This window comes from Medicago sativa, chromosome 1 (genome assembly GCF_051527215.1).
Source record: "Medicago sativa cultivar Bolivia chromosome 1, Bolivia_mono, whole genome shotgun sequence".
NCBI classification, from domain to species: Eukaryota; Viridiplantae; Streptophyta; class Magnoliopsida; order Fabales; family Fabaceae; genus Medicago; species Medicago sativa.
This window is the reverse complement of record NC_140749.1, coordinates 23,908,228-23,930,905: the sequence shown is the minus strand read 5'-3', so window position 1 is coordinate 23,930,905 and position 22,678 is coordinate 23,908,228. Positions and strand designations below refer to the sequence as shown.

General features: G+C 31.6%; 1 protein-coding gene across 1 annotated transcript; it reads right to left on the bottom strand.

The window, feature by feature from the left end:
* Positions 1-2,786: 2,786 nt before the first annotated feature.
* Positions 2,787-3,665, bottom strand: LOC146953764 (uncharacterized). Its single transcript, XM_085742688.1, has one exon. The coding sequence runs from the start codon at positions 3,663-3,665 to the stop codon at positions 2,787-2,789; it is 879 nt and encodes a 292-aa protein (XP_085598814.1).
* Positions 3,666-22,678: the final 19,013 nt, after the last annotated feature.

Sequence of the window (22,678 nt, the reverse complement as noted above, 5' to 3'; positions counted from 1 at the left end):
ATTTTATCAACGGCGCTTTTATGCATTAAAAAGTTAAACATATTGGTTTCCTTTTTTTATTATAAAATATTCAACAATCTAAAATTGATATTTTTTAGCACCAAAATTGATACTTAAATACCATTTCTGTTAAAAAAAGTATGATGAGTTTGGAAAACGTGGAAATTCAGAACTCAACGGTTTTCCAGAGTAGATATTCTCATCAAAACTGAGTTGGCATCAAAGTGATATACTGATACCCGATGGTGTGAGCTCCTTTTTCATGCCTATTTCCTACTATTGACATGTGTACTTTTAGGGTCTGTGTCACTTAGAAAGAAGGAGAAAGTGGAAAGAATAAAGATCTTTGTGGCGGGGAGAAACACTTGCATAGGCACAGGCCTAACACCTGTCTTTTGGGCACAGCCAATAAAATTTTGACAACTCATGTTTATAAGCTTTTAGATCGGTTAAAAGATTAACTGAATTCATATAAGACTCTTTCAAGTCGGTTGAGTAAAAAAGCAATTTTAAAAAGTTTTTGTCTTTTTTGAAAATAAAATATTTTTTTTTTATTTTTATTTTCATGTTTATCCCTCAGGATTGTATTACTGGCTCTGATACCAGATTGGATGTGGGGTTTCCAGCGGAATTTTGTCGAACTTGATTTAACATTTGTTCGATTTTTATTAACCCTTGAAAAGGTTTTAAGAGTGTTTTAGCTCTTTCTCTTTGAGTGTTAGTAAAATTTTCTAAATCTTCTATTTCTCTTAGAAAATCATCAATATATTCTATATGATAAACTACAAATTCTTTAGAATGAAAAAGAGTTTGTCTTAGAATAATTTTTCTATGATAAAATTCTATATCAGAGACTATGTTCTCTAATCTTACTTTGAAGAGTTTTAATTCTGTTATAAGACCCAAGCCAGGCATTATAGAATTTTTTCTAATGATTGTTCAAATTCAATTAGTTTTTGAGATGGCCATAACAAGGTTGTGGCTCTTTCTTTTTGTGTAACAGAAATATTTCCTATTCCTTCTAATTCTTCTGTTATTTCATCTATATATGAAATTTGTAAAATCATTAAATCATGAATTCCCCAAATTGTGTTTTTCATTTCTATTTTTAAGAAATTTTCTTCTATTTTGTTAACTAGGCTATCTAGTTTTATTCTGAATAACCTTAATTCTTCTTTTAATGTTAAACCAGGCATATTTATAGTTTTTGGTTTATATTATTAACCTGTATTGATAAGGTTTTTATAGAATCTTGTAGCTTTTTCAGCTCACTATCTTCCTTAATTTCGAAATCCTTTCTAGGTGGTTCGAATGAAATTTTATTTGAGGATGAAACATCATCTTCAAATATAGTTCGAGAGCTTAATGATTTACTAAAATCTTTTTGATCTCTATTGGGTGATGTTATTCGAAGACTTTGGCTTCTAAACAATGATTTTTCTGTTTCTTCAAACAGATTCTTTTCTGCTTCTATTAAAGAAAAGCTATTTCTTGTGATATTTTTAAATACTGGTGTTTCCAAAGTAATTAGTGGTGTAAATAACTCATCAATGTGAATTGTATCTTTTCCTATGAATTCTATGCTATGATGTGAATTACTCAAAGCATAATTAATTATATAGTAAATTGTAAAAGGATGATTACCTTCTTTCATAAATTTTGAGTCTTCCAGTTTATAATGAAAAACTATAGATTTATTTAAATCTATATCTTTTAGGGATAATCCTAATTGTAAATTTATGTCAAATTTTATTTTTCCATATTTTAGATTACATTTTCCTTTTGCAATTACTGCTTGTTTCTTATTTCTGATTCTAGAATCTTCTAGAGCTATTTCTAAAGGCGAATCAATACCTTTCACGAAGGTACTTTTGATTAAAATTTGAATGGTTGATACATGAATATAACCAATCTTTCTTCTTTCATTTTCAGAAATTTTTTCAAGTCTTTTATCAATTTGGTTTTTATCTATAGTTGATATAACTATTTTTCCATTAGTTGTTTCAATTGGAATTGCTTCCTCTCCTACCATTATTCCAAATTTTAGAATATTTTTTCTTGATAAAAATTCTTTAAGTTTACTAAACTTTCTTTTAAAATTTTCTTCAGCAGTTAAAGATAAATCTGCTTCTTCAATTTTATTGTCTATTATGCTATCAGCATAATAACTAGATGTTCCTTCAAAATATGAAACTTCAGACATGTTTTATCGTAATTTGTAATAAATTCATACCTGATTTTTCTTCAGAAATATGGGTTGGTTTGCTTCAGCAATCTTATCTTCTTCAGCAGTTTTTTCTGCTTGTATTGAGTTTATCCCAACTCAGGGCGAATTCCTTCAGAGTATTACCTCAAGAATTCTCAACTATAGTTTTTTACCACTATAGGACCATTAGTTTTAAAGAAAACTAAGAGGCAAAGTTTATATCAAACTTGATATTACTTGATTATCTTAAAACATGGTGAATACAAATGAGCTTCGAGGCCCTTATTTATAGGATGAGAGACTTACAAGTTGGCCATTATGGTTGGCACAACGTCTCTTTCCTTTACATTACACGAAAAGGAAATGACAAGACAAAAAGAAAAAGAAACGTAGAAAAATATGTTACATTATTGCCTTAGAGATAAGGCTTATCTCTAAATGGGTCCCATGCCCACTAACTTTCTACATTTTCTTCGTTGTTTGGTGATACGTCACTGTCATACAACGATTCTTTGTCGGCCACGTTATTCATGTCCTTTGCGCACCACTTGCATTGGTGTCCTTTGTATTTTTGAAAGTGTCAGCAGCCCTCCTGTTGAATTGGGTCGGGTAGTCGGCCCAAATCTGCTTCAAGCCCACTAAAGTTTTCTTCGAACTTTAGGATTTGCTGAAGGTGTTCTTCTCTAGCTTGTTTTCTTGAGTCACTATAGACTAGAAAACTTTCTTTTGCAGTTATCACCCTGAAGTTAGGTAATTTTGATCCAAATCTGACGAGGGTGTCATAGAATTTTTCCATTTGATGTAGAAAACATTCTGGTCTAGGATCTACATCCCTTTCATCATTTGTTGGATATGAATGATTTGAAATGCCAATCTTGATTAAATGTCTGGCTTTAATAACTTCATTTTCTTCGAACCATGGATAAGTTGAAGTAAAAGATAAAAAGAATTCTTTACCTTTTGCGAAGTTATTGTTGAATTTGTAAGCGATTTTGCCTATATCTTTTGGAAGAAGTTCTAACGCACAGATCTTCTTTCCTGCATCTTCTTGAAGATACATTGTTTTAATCATTCCGCAATCGTAGAATGATCTAACTAGTTCCCTACTGATGCCAGGAGCTGTTACTGCTTTTACTTCTATCCTGTTGTTGCTGGGATAAAAGCATTCTGACTTCAATTCATCTGAGTAGTTGGTTAACCATCTCCAGTTTTTATAGTAGTCGCCAATGGTGACTTCTTTGACGATCTGTCTTTCTCCATAGATAATTCTATCTACAGAAATTTTCTTTTTTACTTCCATTTTTGTGGGTTGAGCAATATTGCTTGCTGTTGCAACTTCTTTGTAGACAGCGTTGTAGGCTGTTTTAGCTTCTTCTAGGGTTTTGTATCCTTTGTGTCTTACTGGTTTGCCTTCAATATGTACTTTTGTTGTTGCCCAGTTTTGGTAAATTCCTTTCATGGGTCCATCAAAAATTACATATGCTTGTTTTTTGCCAAGTTGACTATCAATCTTTTGATTTGTTTGTTGATCAATGGATTCTTCTTCTTTTCCATTTTTTCTTTCATCTTCTTCGACTTTGTCAGCCCAGGATGTTTTTGGTAGTTCTGCAAGAACTGTTGTTGGGGTTTTTGACTCTTTTGGAGCTGAGTATTTTACATAGTAGTTGAATTTTCCAGAATCTTGTCCTAACAGATCCCAGTTTTCACTATTTTTAGATTCTGAAACTGTCGATGTTTCTTTTTTACAGAGTTTTTCAAGGTTTTGAATTGTTAATATCATCTCCCCCTCTTCAGAAAGAAGAGTTTCTAGACGATTTTTTGCTGAGGCAATTTGCTCCTGCTTTTGCCTGAGAGAATTTTGTAATGTTTTTATAGCTGCTTCCATTCTCTTGTCAATGCATCTGCGAAACAATTCTTTTCAGATTTTATATATTCAATATATGGGTGAAACGGCTGGAGTTTCATTTGCCATCTTACAAGTCTTCCATATTTATAATTGACTCGAAGGTCATATTTCCAAAATCCGGTTACATATTTGGAATCTGTTCTTAATAAAAATCTGGTTGGAATTAATTCCATTTGCCATTTTGTTAAAACTTTAACACAACTTAATGTTTCTAATTCATGAATTGGATATCTCGTTTCAGTGTCTGTGAATGATCCTGAAACATATTTACAAAGTAAAAGATCTTTATCTTTTATCTTATTTTTAATATTTTCATAAGAATAATCAATCTTAGTATCTTTTGATACTAATTTTTCTGATAAATCAGATAGTTTGTCTAATTTCTCTTTCGAGCTATCAGACTTAGCGTACTGGGTTGCTCCAGTATCTTTTATTCCTTGTTGATGGGTTTTATCACCAACATAGTCTCCTGAATCATTTAGATTCAGTATCGCTTTACCATTAGGTAGAGCTCTCATACAACCTCCCCAGGTTGTTTTATCAGCATCAATCTCAACAATTAAAAAATCATTTTCTGTTGGATTGTATAAGCTGGGTAAAACTTCAATTTTTCTTTTGATAGCTTTTACAGTTAGAGTATCTGGTTCAGTCCATGACCATGGAACCTTTTCAGATATCTTTTTCTGTAAAATCTTTCTTTCATTTGCCAAATTTTTGAAAAATCCTTCATTGGAAATATAATTCAAACATCCTAAAAATCTTTGAATTTGTTTTCGATCTTGTAATTCATCAGGAAATGCTTGAATCTTTTCCAAAACATGTGGAGATAAATCGAGAGTGTCTGATAGAATTCTGGCAAGTGCACCAATAACTATCGAAGTAGTAAAAATATCGTTCCCACGAGGACTGTTTTTAACTTCAATTATTCAATTTCGTTATAAAAGTAGGATGTATAAAAGTTTATTTTATTTTGCCACTAGGCAGTAGATTTGGTTTGATTTTAAGAAATCAAATAAAAAAAAGTAAAGATTTGATTAAGAAAATAGGAGAGAGATGAGATCAGGTCTTCGAATCCTCTATGTTTCCCCTAATTGGTTACTGCACCTATTATTACTAATGATTCTCTAGTTTCACGATAGTTAACAAATTAGCCCTAATCAATCCCTTGAGTTAGGACCCTCTTTTTAAACTACAACCCCTAATTCCTTAGGTGGTCTAATAATCATCAAAGGTTTAAGCACGTTAACCTAATATCACTAACAAACGATTATCCATTCCTAGACTAACCATGTTTATTAGAACAATTCAATTAGGTCTAAGTCGAAAGCTATGGTCAGTAGTCATTCGATCTCACAAAATCATGTTTATATTTGATCAGGATATAAAAAGAAGTAAGAACAATTGAATTGAATGAAAACTAGAATATCATTAATAAGTAATAGAGTTTCACAGCAACATATGATCAATTAGGGTTACATAGGTTCATCTCCGACCTAATCTCTAAGAGATTTAGCTACTTATAATTGAGTTTACAAATAGCATAATCAATGAAAGAATTAAAACATACATAAACTGGGTTAGAGATGATGAAATCCTCTCCGCTGCAGCCTTCTGGGTGTTAAAATTGCACTTTCGTTCTCCAAAATCGTAACCCTTGTTCTTCAGATTGAGTGCAGTATTTATAGAAGTCATGAGCCTGACCCGTCAAAATCGCGCCGCGCCATGTATATAGGCGTGCCGCGATTTCCCTCAAACAGGGAGGATGTAATTTTGCTTAAAAAATCGCAGCACGGCTTGAAATTGGCGTGGCGCGATTTCCTTCGAACAGACTTCAACATTTAAGCTTTTTGCACTCCAGAACAGTAGAAATTGCATAAGAACTCTATCAAAATGTCACAATAAGTCCCTAATATTACGTAATGACAGAATGTCATCACAACCCCAAACTTAAACCATTCCTTGTCCTCAAGGAATTTGCTTGCAACAGTGACAAACGACAGTAAAATAACAGTTACCTGACAAAACGATAGTACCCAAAAGTTCATTCTCCTTCTAGCTAAAGATGAGCTAGTTTGACTTGTTCGCATCCATCAATTCACAACTCCACGCAACAATATGAAATAGGGTTCTACCAGTCGACATGCAGGTCTACATATTACCATACGCTTGAAAAGTTTCTAAACATCAATCAAAGTCAATATCATTACACACTTTTGAGGTCTTTAGGGTTATAACGGGGCTTAGGTGAAAGGTGGGATATATTTGGATAAGTAGGCTACACAAAATTTGAGTTAGGCATTCCTACGGAAATTAAAGCACAAAATTCAATCCTTCAATCATTCACCTTGTGGAATAACCATCAATGCAAAGGTACTAGAGAACATTTTTAACATTTAGGGACAATCGAGTTTGAAGTTACTCGGATTTTAAATGTTCTGTCCCTTTTTCATCATTCATTTTTTTAACCTTTTTTGTGTATATTTTGCATGACACTATCATATTTCTTTTATTTTTCTGTTCTCTAATTCTCTAGTACCCCCACCCCAAACTTAGTTGGTTGCAAATTCCAATAGCAACCCCAAACTTAATCTTTAGCAACATACTACAATACCTTAACTCAGAAAATACATTAAGGGACAAATCTTAAAAGTCTCTAGGCTTGTAATGTAGTTTGTCACCGAACAAAAAGTTCTAATCCTACCGGCTCACAATTGGTTAAGAAAGGATAAATTTAACAAATTAAAACAGGGTAGGCTTCAAAAAGGCTCACAGGACCAAGCACTTTTGCCTCAGTGTGTAATTGACAAAGACCAATCAATAATAGAGAAACAATGCAAGTTCTAGAAATGTAGTTGCATGGAAAACTAATCTAAATATAAGTAAATTGAAAAACAAATTTGGCAATGAACCTTATGGCTGAGATTTCTGGGAGTATGTGACTAGCTAGCAACGCCGTACACTTCTCCTTTGAATCAAGTCACCCCTCCTTTAGAACTTTTGGAATACCGTTTCATCAAACAACTGTTACTAAACTGGAATAGGTCACATGAAACAAAACAAATTCATTAATAATAAACAAGTGCAGGAGCAGTTACAATAGGGAAATAAGTTCAATGGACTTTGACATTAAAAAGAAAATAAAGAAAATGAATCAAAAGAAAAATGACTGAAAATAAAATACAAAGCAGAAAATGCTAATCCATCAGTAGATCAGCCCATGTTCACATCATCGTCCGAGTGTCCAGCCCCCGGTGTCCTCAATCCTTCAAAGATGCCATCCCCTTGATCTTGCTTGGTGGCATTGAAATCGTCAGTGATTTCCCTCCTCAGTTTCTCAACCCAACACTCCTCCGGCGGTTGAACATTCAGCAATGCATTAAGGGCTTCAGGGCTGAAATCAATGATCTTGCCCCAAACAAAAGATTGAAAGGGTGTATAGGAAACCCGTGCATTTGCAAAGAATTCGACGATCACGGTTTTGTTGTTCGCTTCATCGATCATCTCATTCAACTTCGTCCACCCTCTCCTTCGTAACTCAGCCTCAAGGAACGGATAATTCACAAGCTTTGTGAATTCAAACTTCCTCTCCCCCACAACACCAAAACTTTTCATGGCTTTGTGGAACTCTTGGGCTTGGTCATTGATAAAATGAATGGCGTTTTCGGGTGGTTCGGATGCGGTACGAGGGCGTTTGGCTTTGCTTGTGGATGGCTTGGGGTTGGTGGCTTTCTTTGAGCGGGTGTTTCGTGGATTGGAGGCCATTTGTGGTTAAGGAAGATGGTGAAAAGGAAGTTTTGTGAAGTTTGGGAAAATTATGATGGATTGTGAATGATAATGGTTTGGATTGATGAATTTGTGATTGGATTGTGGTTTGATGACGTTTAGGAAGTGATAAGGTAGATTAAGATGGGAAAAATTCGTGAATGGGAAGTCTAGGGAAATTTTTGGTAGAGAAAAGTAGGAAAAATGGAATGAAAATGATGATGAATAGTGAGGTTTTTATAGGCTGAGGAGGAAAATCGCACCGCGGCTAATATCAGGCGTGCCGCGATTTCCTCAAAACAGGGAGTTTGGTTCTTTGCTTGTGAAAATCGCGCTGCTGCCATATACAGGCGCGGCGCGATTTCGGTCAAACAGGGAGCATGTTTAGCTTCCTCAGGCCAAAATTTTTGTTTTCTTGAAAAATGCCTGAGTTCCTTTAATTTCTGAAAAACTTTTGAGGAGAGAATCATGCAAGACATCAGTACCTTGCATGATTTTCTTGGTAGGAGGTATACTTGAACAATTTTTTTTTTAAAACTTTCCTGCCTCATATTAAAAAGAAAAGAAAAATATTTTTGTGTTTTTGTATTTGAAAGCAATAAAATCATACCTGAAAAATAAATAGTGGGTTGCCTCCCACCAAGCGCTTTCTTTTACGTCATTGAGCTTGACGCTTCAACCACTGTTAGGGTGGCAAATATGTCAGAAAGAACACATCATCCTTCTTCTTCCTCTTGTTTGGTAGGAATTCCATGAATTTGTAGCAAAGAAGTAGATGCTCCCATGATCTCACCGTTAAACCTTTAGAGTTTAAGCTCTCCCACCGTAGAGAAGGACGTGCATCCATCTGCACACGAGTGATTTCCTCAACCTCCGTTGGTTCAGACTTCGGGAAAATATCAACACTCCTCACTTTGGGTTTTTCTTCCACCTCAACCTTGTGACACTCAATCTCCATCTGAACCAGCTTCCTCTGAGACTCATGTGCTTTCTCAACAAGATCACCACACTGAACATCAAACTTTTCAAATAAAACTTGATTTGACACCAAGAAATCATCTAAAATATTCTGAAGTTGAGTATTGTAATCGATGTTGATCACCTCTTTCTTCCCTTCACCATCACTACCTGGTTGATTTGCCTCATAATGACCACAACTCGAGATTTTGTTGTCCAAAATTTTAATCTTAAAAGATAGCATATATTTTTCATACTGCAACTTAGCAATCTCTTCTGTGTCATAGAGGAGTAACCTGTCTATCATAGCTGCAAAACTTGGATAAACTTTTCAGTAGCACAGTACAATGAGAAGAAAACAAAGAGCATAATATTTTTTTTTTAATATATATATACAAAAATATAAAAGACAGAAATCCTAAATAATAACGTAATTGTCAAATTGAAATGACTCAACAGTCCCCGGCAACGGCGCCAAAAACTTGATAGAAGATTGGCAAGTGCACCAATAACTATCGAAGTAGTAAAAATATCGTTCCCACGAGGACTGTTTTTAACTTCAATTATTCAATTTCGTTATAAAAGTAGGATGTATAAAAGTTTATTTTATTTTGCCACTAGGCAGTAGATTTGGTTTGATTTTAAGAAATCAAATAAAAAAAAGTAAAGATTTGATTAAGAAAATAGGAGAGAGATGAGATCAGGTCTTCGAATCCTCTATGTTTCCCCTAATTGGTTACTGCACCTATTATTACTAATGATTCTCTAGTTTCACGATAGTTAACAAATTAGCCCTAATCAATCCCTTGAGTTAGGACCCTCTTTTTAAACTACAACCCCTAATTCCTTAGGTGCTCTAATAATCATCAAAGGTTTAAGCACGTTAACCTAATATCACTAACAAACGATTATCCATTCCTAGACTAACCATGTTTATTAGAACAATTCAATTAGGTCTAAGTCGAAAGCTATGGTCAGTAGTCATTCGATCTCACAAAATCATGTTTATATTTGATCAGGATATAAAAAGTAGTAAGAACAATTGAATTGAATGAAAACTAGAATATCATTAATAAGTAATAAAGTTTCACAGCAACATATGATCAATTAGGGTTACATAGGTTCATCTCCGACCTAATCTCTAAGAGATTTAGCTACTCATAATTGAGTTTACAAATAGCATAATCAATGAAAGAATTAAAACATACATAAACTGGGTTAGAGATGATGAAATCCTCTCCGCTGCAGCCTTCTGGGTGTTAAAATCGCACTTTCGTTCTCCAAAATCGTAACCCTTGTTCTTCAGATTGAGTGCAGTATTTATAGAAGTCATGGGCCTGACCCGTCAAAATCGCGTCGCGCCATGTATATAGGCGTGCCGCGATTTCCCTCAAACAGGGAGGATGTAATTTTGCTTCAAAAATCGCAGCACGGCTTGAAATTGGCGTGGCGCGATTTCCTTCGAACAGACTTCAACATTTAAGCTTTTTGCACTCCAGAACAGTAGAAATTGCATAAGAACTCTATCAAAATGTCACAATAAGTCCCTAATATTACGTAATGACAGAATGTCATCAGTGTCATTTTCTTTTAAAATGAGGCCTAAATACTCGATTTCTTTTTTAGCTAATTGTGATTTCTTTTTTGAAATAACAATTCCTTTTTCTGAAATTCTATTTAAAACAGTTTCTACATCTTTAAGATGTTGTTCTTTAATTCCTTTTGTAAAAACTAAAATATCATCAATATATGCCAAACATATATGTTCTAATCCTCTAAGAGCATTATCCATAAATCTTTGGTATATAGATGGTGCTTGTTTTAATCCAAATGGAAGGACATTCCATTGGTAGTGACCTTGAGGACATGAAAAAGCTGTTAAAGGCTTAGTTTCTTCAGAAAGTCGTATTTGATAATATCCTGATTTTGCATCAAATGATGAAAACCAATCACATCCTTTTATTTTCTGCAGAATATAATCCTTTCGTGGTAATTTATAAGAATCTCCGATTGTAGCATCATTGAGTTTCTTATAATTTATCACCATTCTAGCTTTTCCTCTTTTTATTTCATTGTGGTTTGTCACATAAAAAGCGGGTGCTGAATGTGGACTTGCAGAAGGAGTAATTAACTTCTTTTCTTGAAGTTCTTTTATATCTTTTTGAAATTCTAATTTATCACTTACTGAATAAGGCATTTTATATTTTACATTGATCTCTTTATTGGGATCACGTAATTTAATGGTAACAAGTTCATGATTTGTATTTTTCAGATTATCTAAAGGATCTTCTGAACATACAGTATCAAGTTTTTGTTCTATTTCTTCAAGATTTAAAAAGAATTTTCCTTCTTCCCAAATACTTTTTAGATTTATAAGATTTTCAGAAATTAATTGGATAATCTCATTTCTAGTTATAATTTTTGTTGTTATAACTTTTGTCTTTTCTTTGGGATTTGCCAAATTCTTCCAAAGCAAAGAAACAGTTTTGACATTTTGCACAAACGGTGCATATAACTTTAAAAAATTATTTCCAATGATTAAATCTAATCCTGAATCATGGAGATAAATTGTTGGTATGAAAAATTCATAACCTTCTATAGTAATTGAGATATTTTTCAAAACAGACCATATTTGATGTTTTTGATTTATCTGCAACAATTATTTCTTTGGGTTTTTCTAACTCTTTCCAATTTCTTGATATGTTTCGTTTTCCAAAACATAATGTTGCGCCTGTATCTAAATAGGCTAAAATTTCCTTCTCACGAAGTTTTATTTTGATAAAGGTAGCACTAGGGTTACCTTTACTCAAGATCTTTGTCTTCTTCTGAATCTGTACAAAGTTCATAAAAGCTTTGTTGTTCCCAATCAGAATCTGAATCTGATTCTACTGGTTCATAACCTATTCTATAAATCATGTTTAAAACTTGTTTCTTTTCTTTAGAAACTTTCTTTGGACATTCATTAGCATAATGTCCTGTTTCATGGCATAGCCAACATGTACAAGATTTTTTACCTTTAGGACAAGTTTTATTTTTTCTAGGGTACTCCCTTTTTCTTCTATAAAATTTTTTCTTCCTATGTTTCTTTTTATCATAGGTAAATTTTTTAAATTTCTTTCTTCTAGGGTACTTTCTTTTTCTCCTAGTTTCTTTTTTGCAGCCATATGCTCCAATTCTATCATAAAGTCTATCACAGCACAAACCAATTCGTGCTTCTCGTTTAGACTGTTTTCTTAAGCATTTTTCTTGCATCCAATTCTTAAGAACATAAATTCTTGCTCCTAAGGTGTCTTTTACTTTTCCTTCAGAAACTGCAGCTTTAAATATTGTTTGAATTGTTTGGGACATTGCCATAGGCAATTTTTGATAAAATAATTCAACAATTTGTTGATCTTGTCTAATTGTTTTATTTATATCATAGAATAATTGTGAAAATTCACAAATATAATTTTCTATGTAACATGGATCACATATGGATAAATTCATAATTCTCCATATTTTTTCAGTATTAAAGGCGGTATTAGAATCTACTGTATCTTGCCATCCTTTAAATTCTTCTAAAAGCCATTCAAAGACTTTATTGATCATTCCCATACTATTTTCTGTAGTAGTTTCTGTTTCTGTCTTTTCAGCCAGAAATTTATGCGTATTACCCTCTGTTCTACATAGAAGATAATTAAAAACTTGTTTGGGATTTAGATTTTTTAAATCACTATCTAACTGTAGTGAGATGGTATTTGTATTATACCAATTTCTTATAGCGTGAGCAAGATTGTCAGTACAATCAATATTTAAAATTCCTTTTTCATTAGTTACACTATGCTTAGGAATATAACTTACTGGAATTTTTTGATATTTTGTTTGAGCAAATTCTCTTTGGAAATCTGAATTCCAGTTAAAAGAGAGTCCTCTTTTTGTTCCTGAGCTTTCGCCCATTTCTAGTTGTTCTATTTTTACAAAATTTCCATCGTCTTTAGATTCATCATCAGAACTAAAGTCATAGACATAATTTTCTAATTCTTTGGGTTCAGTTTCTTCCTTAATGGAATCTTTGTCACCTATATCTAAACTAGCCATAAGCTGGTCTAATTTTTCGAGTTGATACTCAATATTTTCTTCTATACTCAATTTTTTATAGTGAGTAAACAAAGATGTATCAATTTTTTCTTTATTCTTCTCCCCCTCTTTAAGTTGAAGAGAATGATTTTGCTTACAGCAACAATTTTTTATGATATAATTAATCATATCAGTTATATTGTTTAACTGAGGATTAAAGGTATGATATATGTGAGGATGTTTATGATTCTCATTTTTGTTGTAACATGGAAAATCTTTCTCCATATTTACCCAGGTTTCATGGGGTCTTTCTAATCCTTGCTCAAAATCTTTTGTAAACAAATTATTTTGTTTAAAGATTTGAGGTAAGGTTTCAAGATAAGAAATTTGTTTTTCAAACTTCTCATTTAATCTTTTTGTTTCTTCAAGTAGAGCTTCAACTCTGTTTGTAAGAGTATTGTGTTCTAAGCTTCTACTAGTCATGTGATAATTGTTGTATCCTAAGACTTAGAAGATTTGCTAAGTTTTCATACTCCCAGTATGTAGAATAATCATTTTCAATTAATAGAAACCAATATGCTGTTTCTCTTAACCAATTAATTTGGTTTCTTATTCTAATTATATTATTATAATTAGATTTTAATATAAATGGTTGAGGTATTATTTTTCCAAATGGATTTATAAGACCTTCCATTATCTGGCTAATTTTTTAAGATTTTTTCTGAGCTGTTCAGCTTTAATTACATATCTTGAAAAGAGATGATAATCAAAATTTTCTTTCAGATAATAAGTAGCTGTTTCATCACACCATTTAATTTGTGCTTTAACCAGACATATATCTTGGTAGTTAGGATTTGAAATAAATGGTAACAAAACTATTTTTCCTTTTGGATTTTTAAAATATTTTAATTTAGACTTTTTAAGTCGGTTTTTGCAAGGACTGATTTTAGAAATTTTTGACATGTGTCAAATTTTTACTTGTTGTGTCCAAGGATGACGTGTTGTGTTTGTGTGCAAGGAAGATTTTCTCTTGTGACAGGAGGTTTTAAAGGTTTCATTTTTTTTTGTCAAATAGTCTAATAGTTAGATTCACACACATGTGTGGAGAAGTGGGGAACCAGGGTTTAAATTCTTGTCTCTGCATAAATTATCTTTGATAGCTACTAACTGAACTACACTTACGGGACAATGTTTCATTTTACTTCCTAATTCTAAACCCGCATAATTTGGGGAATTAAACAAAATGTATTTAGTGGAGAATTTTAAAAGGTTTACGTAAGTTCTTCAAACACAATTTATGTGGTTATAATACTCTTGCTAAAAAAATATATTGATTACAAGAGTATCATTGCTATTCCCTACCAACAAACTTCCTCATGGAAGATTTCCCTAAAAAAGAAGAAGATTTCTATATCTCTTTCCTCTCAATGTCCCGAATAAACCCTTACCTTCCACAATAGTGGTCAACTTATAAAAAAAGTGGTTAAGTACACACCATTTATTTATATTTATTAATGATAATATCTAATAAACATTTAATTACGCCTTCAAATACTTTTGAAACAATTATTAAATAAATCTTTATAATAACTTGATATCCTTGCATTTCACAAATAATTTATTTATTAAATCATATTGAATCATGTAGAGACCTAGACTTCAAAGAGGAGAGAGGGCACTTATACAAGTAATGATATCTCATAGGATTAAAAATGATATCTCGTAGGATTAAAATCACGTAGAGAAATAAACTTATGAAATAAAATAATATTATTTTATTTTATTGGGCTATCCTTTTTTAAATAGATTTGTCGATTAAAAGAAAAACTCAACTCTATCTTTTTTTTATAAGCATAGCTTAATTTATCTTTCTTCAACATGGCTGCTTAATGGACAGGGCAGGGCTTCCTCTTAAGTAAAGTAACTCGTGGTAATACTCTTAATTTCTTCCTGTCATAACTTCTTCCCATCAACCATTCAAAATTAACTTCTTAATTTGAACTTTTGTGAAAACCCCTTGATTAATAACCGCACATTGTACTCCTTTTTTCTTCCTCTCTCTTCTCTCCTTCTCAAACCCTAGCCGTCACCCCTTTCTTCTTCTTCTTCTTCTTTTCAGAGGGGTGATTTAGGGTCAATTTTGACCCAAAAATCACCCCTCCGAATTGTTTTTCCTTCTATCCTAATTGAATAAGTGATTTCACATATTTTCTGTTTTCTTTCGTTTGTTTTTGTGATTTCGTCGTCTCTGAACGACTTTGTTTGTTTTGATTTCCCATCTTTGTGCGGTGTGTTTGATTTCCCATCTTAGTGCGGTGTTTATTTGATTCAGGTTTGAGCAAGTGCAGATCCGATCAATGACAATGACTTTGGCGTCGTCAACGTTGCAGATCCGGAGACATGAGTATTTCGGAGACATGAATATAGTCATATTAGTCATATTTGTAGGCATATGTACTTTGCCGTTTTATGCTATTAACATGGATGTTGTGTGTTTGTTCACAAATTCATCCTTTTTGTTTTTAGCGAATTTGGATTTGTATTGTATCGATGCACTCTATCAATTTGAATGAATGAATATCGCTTTTTTGTCAAAAAAAAAAAAACATTTCCCTTGATTAACATGCATATAATACAATTGAATAATCTCTCTAACATTCACTCTTTTATTGGAGAAAATTAATGTATGTTCCATTACTTTAGGTGAAACCTATTTCTAAAGTGTGAGACCCACCTTGATTTAAACCAATAAGAAAGTTGTTGTTTAGGAGAGTGTTGTTAGCACTACTTATATATATATATATATATATATATATATATATATATATATATATATATATATATATATATATATATATATAGGGCATATCACATGAGAATGTGTATCTTACGTGAGAATGGTGAGAATAAATTACAGCCATTAGATTAAAAACAAGATGAGATTAAAACACAGCTGAAGTTGGTCATGTGCCAACCATGTGACAACTCTCTCTCCACTCACTCCTTCTATTCCCTTTCACGCGTGCGTTTGTCTGCTTCAACACTTGCTCACACTCTACCATCTCTTCCGGCAAACCACCATGTCTTCAGACGAACCACCATGTCTTCAATTCTCAATTTTTGCCATTTTTTTTGCCTTTTAATTCTCTGTTGTTGTTGATGATGCTATAAGGGTCGAATTTCGCTATTGCTGCTGTTGCTTATGTAGCTGCTAATATAATAGCTGGATTTTATGACATTATTAAAGGATGCATCCAATTGTTTTGTGCTTTTCATAATTATAATCTAAAGATCTATTTTTTCTATTCTTTTTTTCAACAGAACTTTCAGGTTTGTTATAACAATATTGTTTATTTTTTAGGATTAAAGAAAACAAGTGTCTCTTGATTTGTTATATATTTCTTAGAATTAGAATTAACTTTACGATTCACAACCTGAGTTCCACTTATTTGTAAAGTTCCTCAGGTCTTGTCGAATTTGATAAAAAAAGATGGTTAATTGTGGAGAAAATTCGATTGACTATGAAAAACAAGAGGGCTGATTTTAAAATTTTAGAGTAGTAATTACCTTGATGGCTGAGAACACATACAAGAGGGAAGAAAAGAGAAGACGATAACGCAAGGGAAGGGAGAGGATGTGGAGAGAGAATGGCTTCCAAAATTGGTGGGAGTGGAGAGAGAGTTGTCACATGATTGGCACATGACCCATTAGTTGTGTTTTAATCTCATCCCTTGCTTTTAATCTAATGGCTGCAATTTATTCTCACCATTCTCACGTAAGATACCCATTCTCATGTGATATGCCCCCTATATATATATATATATATATATATATATATATATATATATATATGGGGTTTGCTAGAACACACCCACTTGTTTTTGTTAGAAGGTGTGTTATAGCAACATACACCTTATGGTGTATTTAACCACTTTTTAGTTATTTACTTGCTAAAACACTCCCACATGAAAACTAGTGGGTGTGTTCTAGCAAACCCCTATATATATATATATATATATATATACACACAAACAAATCACTCCATTCATTCAGGCATTAAATCAAGAGGAATAATATTTTGACAACCAATTTCCAACAACTTTTGGTGACAACCTTTTTTCTCTCTTTCTATTGGACAATAACAATGGAGAGAGAAAAAGGAAGAGATGGAATAAAAATACAATGAGAGTATGAGAGGGAAAGTTGTCACAAAAGTTGTTGAAAAATGGATGTTCAAATATCATTTTTCTTAAATCAAACTTCTAACAAGCAATAATCTTTCAACTCAACCACAACAACAACTACTAATAATCCTTATTATAGGTGACACCTAGGTTATTCATCTATAAATGGTAGGTAATTTACCCAACCAACAAACATCAGTAACATATAGGTAGGTAATTTACCCAACCAACAAACATTAGTAACATATATTTTAAGTGGCACCCATAAACTACAATTACCCCACAAACAAAGATTCATTTTTATTTATTGTTGGTTGGTAAGCTACGCACCATTCTTTAAAGATAATCTAAAATATATATATATCTACTCTCAATATAACAAAACAAAATACTAGCAAAATTATTTAATTGTCCCTAACTCTATTAAATTTCACAGTTGCTTTTTACAACTAATTAAGGGTACATTTGGAATTTCATTGCCCTTTGAAAGGAAGAATTGCCACGTGTCGCGTTGTGATTCGAGCAAGGAATGGCAAGTGTATCACAAGCGCCTAACAAGCAAGTGAAGAGCAGAGCCCGGAGAGAGAAAGCAAAAAAGCTGGACAGCAAGGACAAATGTTGGGCTTCGATTGGTTGGTCGGTTTTTAATTTTTTTAATAATTGTAAATCAATTATTTTGTCGAAATATAATTTTTAAAAAAAAAATTATATCAAAATTCATGATTTTTTTTTTCTCTATAAATAGAGACTTGGTTCATTTCATTTGGACACAGAAAAAAATACCAAGTTTTTCACTATCTTCTTCTTATTATATCTTTCTATTAGCAAACTAAGTGAAGTTTTAATATTCTTTTTAGTGAAATGGATCCCAATAAATTATTTAAATAAATTTTTTAAATATTTTTTCAGTTTTTCTTTATTTTAATTTAATTATAATCGATAATTGTAATTTTATGTAATTATAAAACCAAAAATATAAAATCAAAGAAGAATAAGAAATAAAAGGTAGTGGGGTAGAGTGTTGAATGAAAAAACCATTGGAGAGGTAGAAATTGAATGAGTGTTGAATTAAGAGAGAGAAGATGATGTGGAGTGTTAAAAAGTGAACAAGTTGGTGTTGAAGGATGTTCAATGTTATGATGACAAAAACTTTATATTTTACAGTGGATGGTGATTTCCCAAGATAGAAATAGTAGATGAGAAAAATTGGTAGATGTACTATCATTTTAAATATTTATTTATATTTGTTGTGTTTCACGCTGCCATTTGTTGAAAATGTTGTTCATGCAAGTCAATGATCAGTTTTAATTGCACGCTACCATTAAAGTACGATTAATAGTACTTCAATTTTTTATGTTGTTTTTTTAAATTCTCTCAAAAAAAATATTGTTTTTTTAAACTCATTTTAGTAACTACAACGAATGATCAGTTTTAATTAGTATTTTTTAAATATTAGTAACTACAACGAATGATCAGTTTTAATTAGTATTTTTTTAAATATGTGAGTGTATTGACTATATATTAATAAAATATATGTGAGTGTATTGACTATATATTAATAAAAATATATATGAGAATATGTTTCTTTTATGGGAATATATTAATATATTCTTATTTCTGAAATTTAATGGGAACTATATATTGATAGAATACAAACGAGTATATGCACTATATATTAACAAAAATATATCTCACTATATTTCTTTACGGGAATATGTTAGTATATATTTATTTATAAATTCAAATAGAGTGTACAATTGTAATACGAGACTCATTTTAACAGCTACAACGAGTGATCAGTTTTAATTAGTATTTTTTTAATATCTCTATTTAAACATCGTGACTGCCTAAGTTTTATTAATATATTAAAATAATATATGTGGGTTTATGAACTATATATTAATAAAACTATATATGTGAGTGAGTATATGTTTGTTTTACGGGAATATATTATTATATTCTTATTTCTAAAATCTAATGAGAAGTATATATTGATAAATATATGTGAGTGTATGAACTACATATTAATAAAAATATCTCTCATTATATGTTTTTATACGGGAATATGTTAGTACATGTTTATTGTGAAATGTATTTTCATTTTTTTTAATATCGTCAATACTAAAACAAACAAATAAATTCTAATATAGTATGATTAATCATACTCCAATTTTTTCCATTTTTTAAAATGTATCAATAAAAAACCCGTTCGAGTGTACAATTGTAACACGGGACCCATTTTAGTAACTATAACGAGTTATCAGTTGTAATTAGTATTTTTAATCTTTAAAAAAAATTAGTATTTTTTTAATATCTCTATTTAAACACCGCGACTGCCTGAGTTTTAATTTTTTTGAAGGAACTGCCTAAGTTTTATTAATATATTAATAAAGTATATGTTGATGTATTGACTATATATTAATAAAAATATATATGACATTTTACGGGAATATGTTACAATATGCTTATTTATGAAATATATTTTACTATAACAATATTATATAATGCATTAGTTATGATTTTTCACGGGATGCTTATTAGTATTTTTCACATTAAAACATATTAGTAAAATAAAAACTATGATTATTTTTATTTATTAGTTTTTTTAATATCATCAATACTAAAATTTAATATATATTTGTTCATATTAAAATTTAATTATTTTACAATTTTTCATTACTACCGATCAATATATACATTATTATGCTTTAAATATTTTACATATTTTCACTATGGACAAAAACAAATACTATATCAAGCACAGTCGAGACGCGACACGCGGCGGAGCCGCGGCCATACAGCGCGGCGAAGCCGCGCTACCTGTGCTATAGCACGGGTATCTCGACTAGTAATTGAGGAAAAGAAGAGAATGGGTAGAAAAGTACTTAAGCGGTTCACATACTCTTCACACTCTTGTTTCTTATTCTCTTGCAAACACTCTTCACACTCATTAAAATTAAATAAATATAATATAATTGACATAAAGAAGGTGACATAATATTCTTCTCTTCAAAACAAGAAACTGTGTTATCTCATCTCATTCCTATAAAACCCTTTACTTCATATCTCCTTAACATCCTCTCTTCCTTGATATGATCTCTTACAAAAACAACATATTCTCTTCTATATATCAAGATGAAGGTTATTATTGCAACTATTATGATTTATTTGGCATTGGCATCCTTAAAGATGAATCGGTAAACCTTAATACAAAATTTCACAAATGGATGGTGTCATACCCCAATTTTTGACCTAAGATATCACTGACACGTGTCGATGGACCCTACATTCATACGTCGTTTAACCCTGATCAGTCTCTGACTTTTCAGTGAAAATTTCGGCAGAGAGGTATTTTAAAATACCTCATTTTGGTTCCAAGTCGGGCCCTCTTCTCACTTTTTTTAATTAACTTTAATTTCCATCTTCTATTTAATTTCTTTAATTAATTGACTCTAATTTCTTTTTCTTTTTAAATATATGTATATATATTGATTTATCTCATTTTTATTTCTTATTTTATTTTGTTTTTATTTATTTTGTTATTATGTCCATAAAAAAACCCAAAAATATGCATATTTATCTCTTGGTATTTTTTACCTTTCATTTTATTTACTTATTTTTATTATAAAGTGTTTAAGTCAAAAAATAGTCCAGGTTCAATCAAATTCAGTCCAAACACAGCTTGTACGTTTCATTCATTCCAATCCAAAAAAAACAGTTTTGCCTCATCTGCAGGAACACAGCTGCTTTCCTCCTCTCCAAGCCACACTTTTTGCTACTCTTTAACAAACCCTAAATCAAAACCTTGACACTATAAAACCAAAGCTGCACAGCCAAGAAAGGGAACACGCATAAAGCTGCAACACACACAAACATTCCAAAAGAACCTGCAAATTTTCACGTCACACTCAAAACCTTTTAGCCACCGCAATTTACAATTCAATTCTGCATTTTCCTTTGAATTCAATTTTAAGTTTTTGCATTGTTTACTTTATTTTCATCGCTGCTGTTTAAGGTTTGATTCCATTCATTCAATTTGCAGCCGCCGGTTGATATATGAATTGGAGAAACCTTATTTCATGCAATTTTGATGTTCAATTGTCCTTTGTTTCTTTTTAATTCACGTTGCTTCTTTCATGTTGCTGTTCTCATATTTTGCTGCTATGATTTAATTCTTATGCATATTGTTTTCACTATTGCCGTGCCAATTCCAATCCCAACACCTATTACTATTATTCATTAGCAGCTACTGTGTTTCGATTTCCTACTTACTGTCTATTCCATGCTGGTGCTGCACTTGTTTTATTTCTCTATAGCTGTGTGTCTTTACAGTAGGTGTTACATTTAATTTTAATTGTTAGAGAACACTATTGCTATGGCGTTGCATATTACTTATTCATGTGCAGTTTCTGTCACGCACCATTAATTCTACTTTAATAATCTTGTTAATTGGTTGCTTGTTGCCCTGTTACATAATTTCATTGGCTGCCGTTATTATTATTATTATTATTATTATTATTATTATTATTGATTTTCAATTTAGCAAATTTGTGTCGTATTCTTTATATAGTCATTTTTTTGCAGCGTGGCTCTTCCAACCGCTTTGAATCGCTACCGCCGTGCTGCTCTCTTTAGTAGTTGTTGGATTAATTATTTAATTAATCAATTATGGATTGACAATAATCAATTATTATAAGTCGGTGTCATGATATAAATTATGGTCTATTGTGTTAAGCACTAATTATATGATGAATTTGAGTGATTGGGCTTTTGTAACTAAATGGACCGTGATGGGTTGGACCATTTAGATAAACCCAATGAGAGGTCCCTGCCCTCAGTCGTTTAGCTATTTAAACGTCATCCCATTAGACGGTTAATTATTCTGAATATTGGTGATAAACCTAGAGCTAGACGAAATGAGGGTAGTTACCCCTCTCATAGTTGTCGGCGTTGTCTACGGTTATCCTTCATCAACCTAATTCAAAGGTACACAATCTTTTGTTCTTTCTTTGTTATTGATGATATGCTATAATTTGTATCTATTGATCCATGGCTAAACACTAAAATTTTTAACAGTGTTGTCATGGCTGCTCTCCAAATCAAGATTCCATCATAAAGAGAACCGGTGACCCCGCATTCATTTTTTTTTTATCTTGTTTAATTCTCTCATGCATTTTTTCATTATTGTATTTTAATTTTGCTGCATTTTTAGTTATTTTATTTCTATTTGTCACATTTTATTTTTATCAAGCATTTTCAAATTATTAGAATGTATATTTAGGCTTAATGTAAATTTATCATGCATATTTATTTTTAGCATACTTTAGAATGTAAATTTAGGCTTAATGTAAATCATGCATATTTATTTTTCCATCATTTATTTTTGCAGACCGTAGCATGTATCATAGGCTTTTATGTAATAGTTTTAGGTGCATGGGTGCGTGCGTGTGTGTATGCCTTTTATTTTGTTTCTAGATTAGGTTAACCTGCGCTTTTATTTTTTTATGCTCCGTTATTTTAACTTTTATTCCAATTATTTGAAAACAACAAAAAAAATGCATATAACAAAAACACAAAAATATTTTTTTTTTTAAATAAACCTTGATC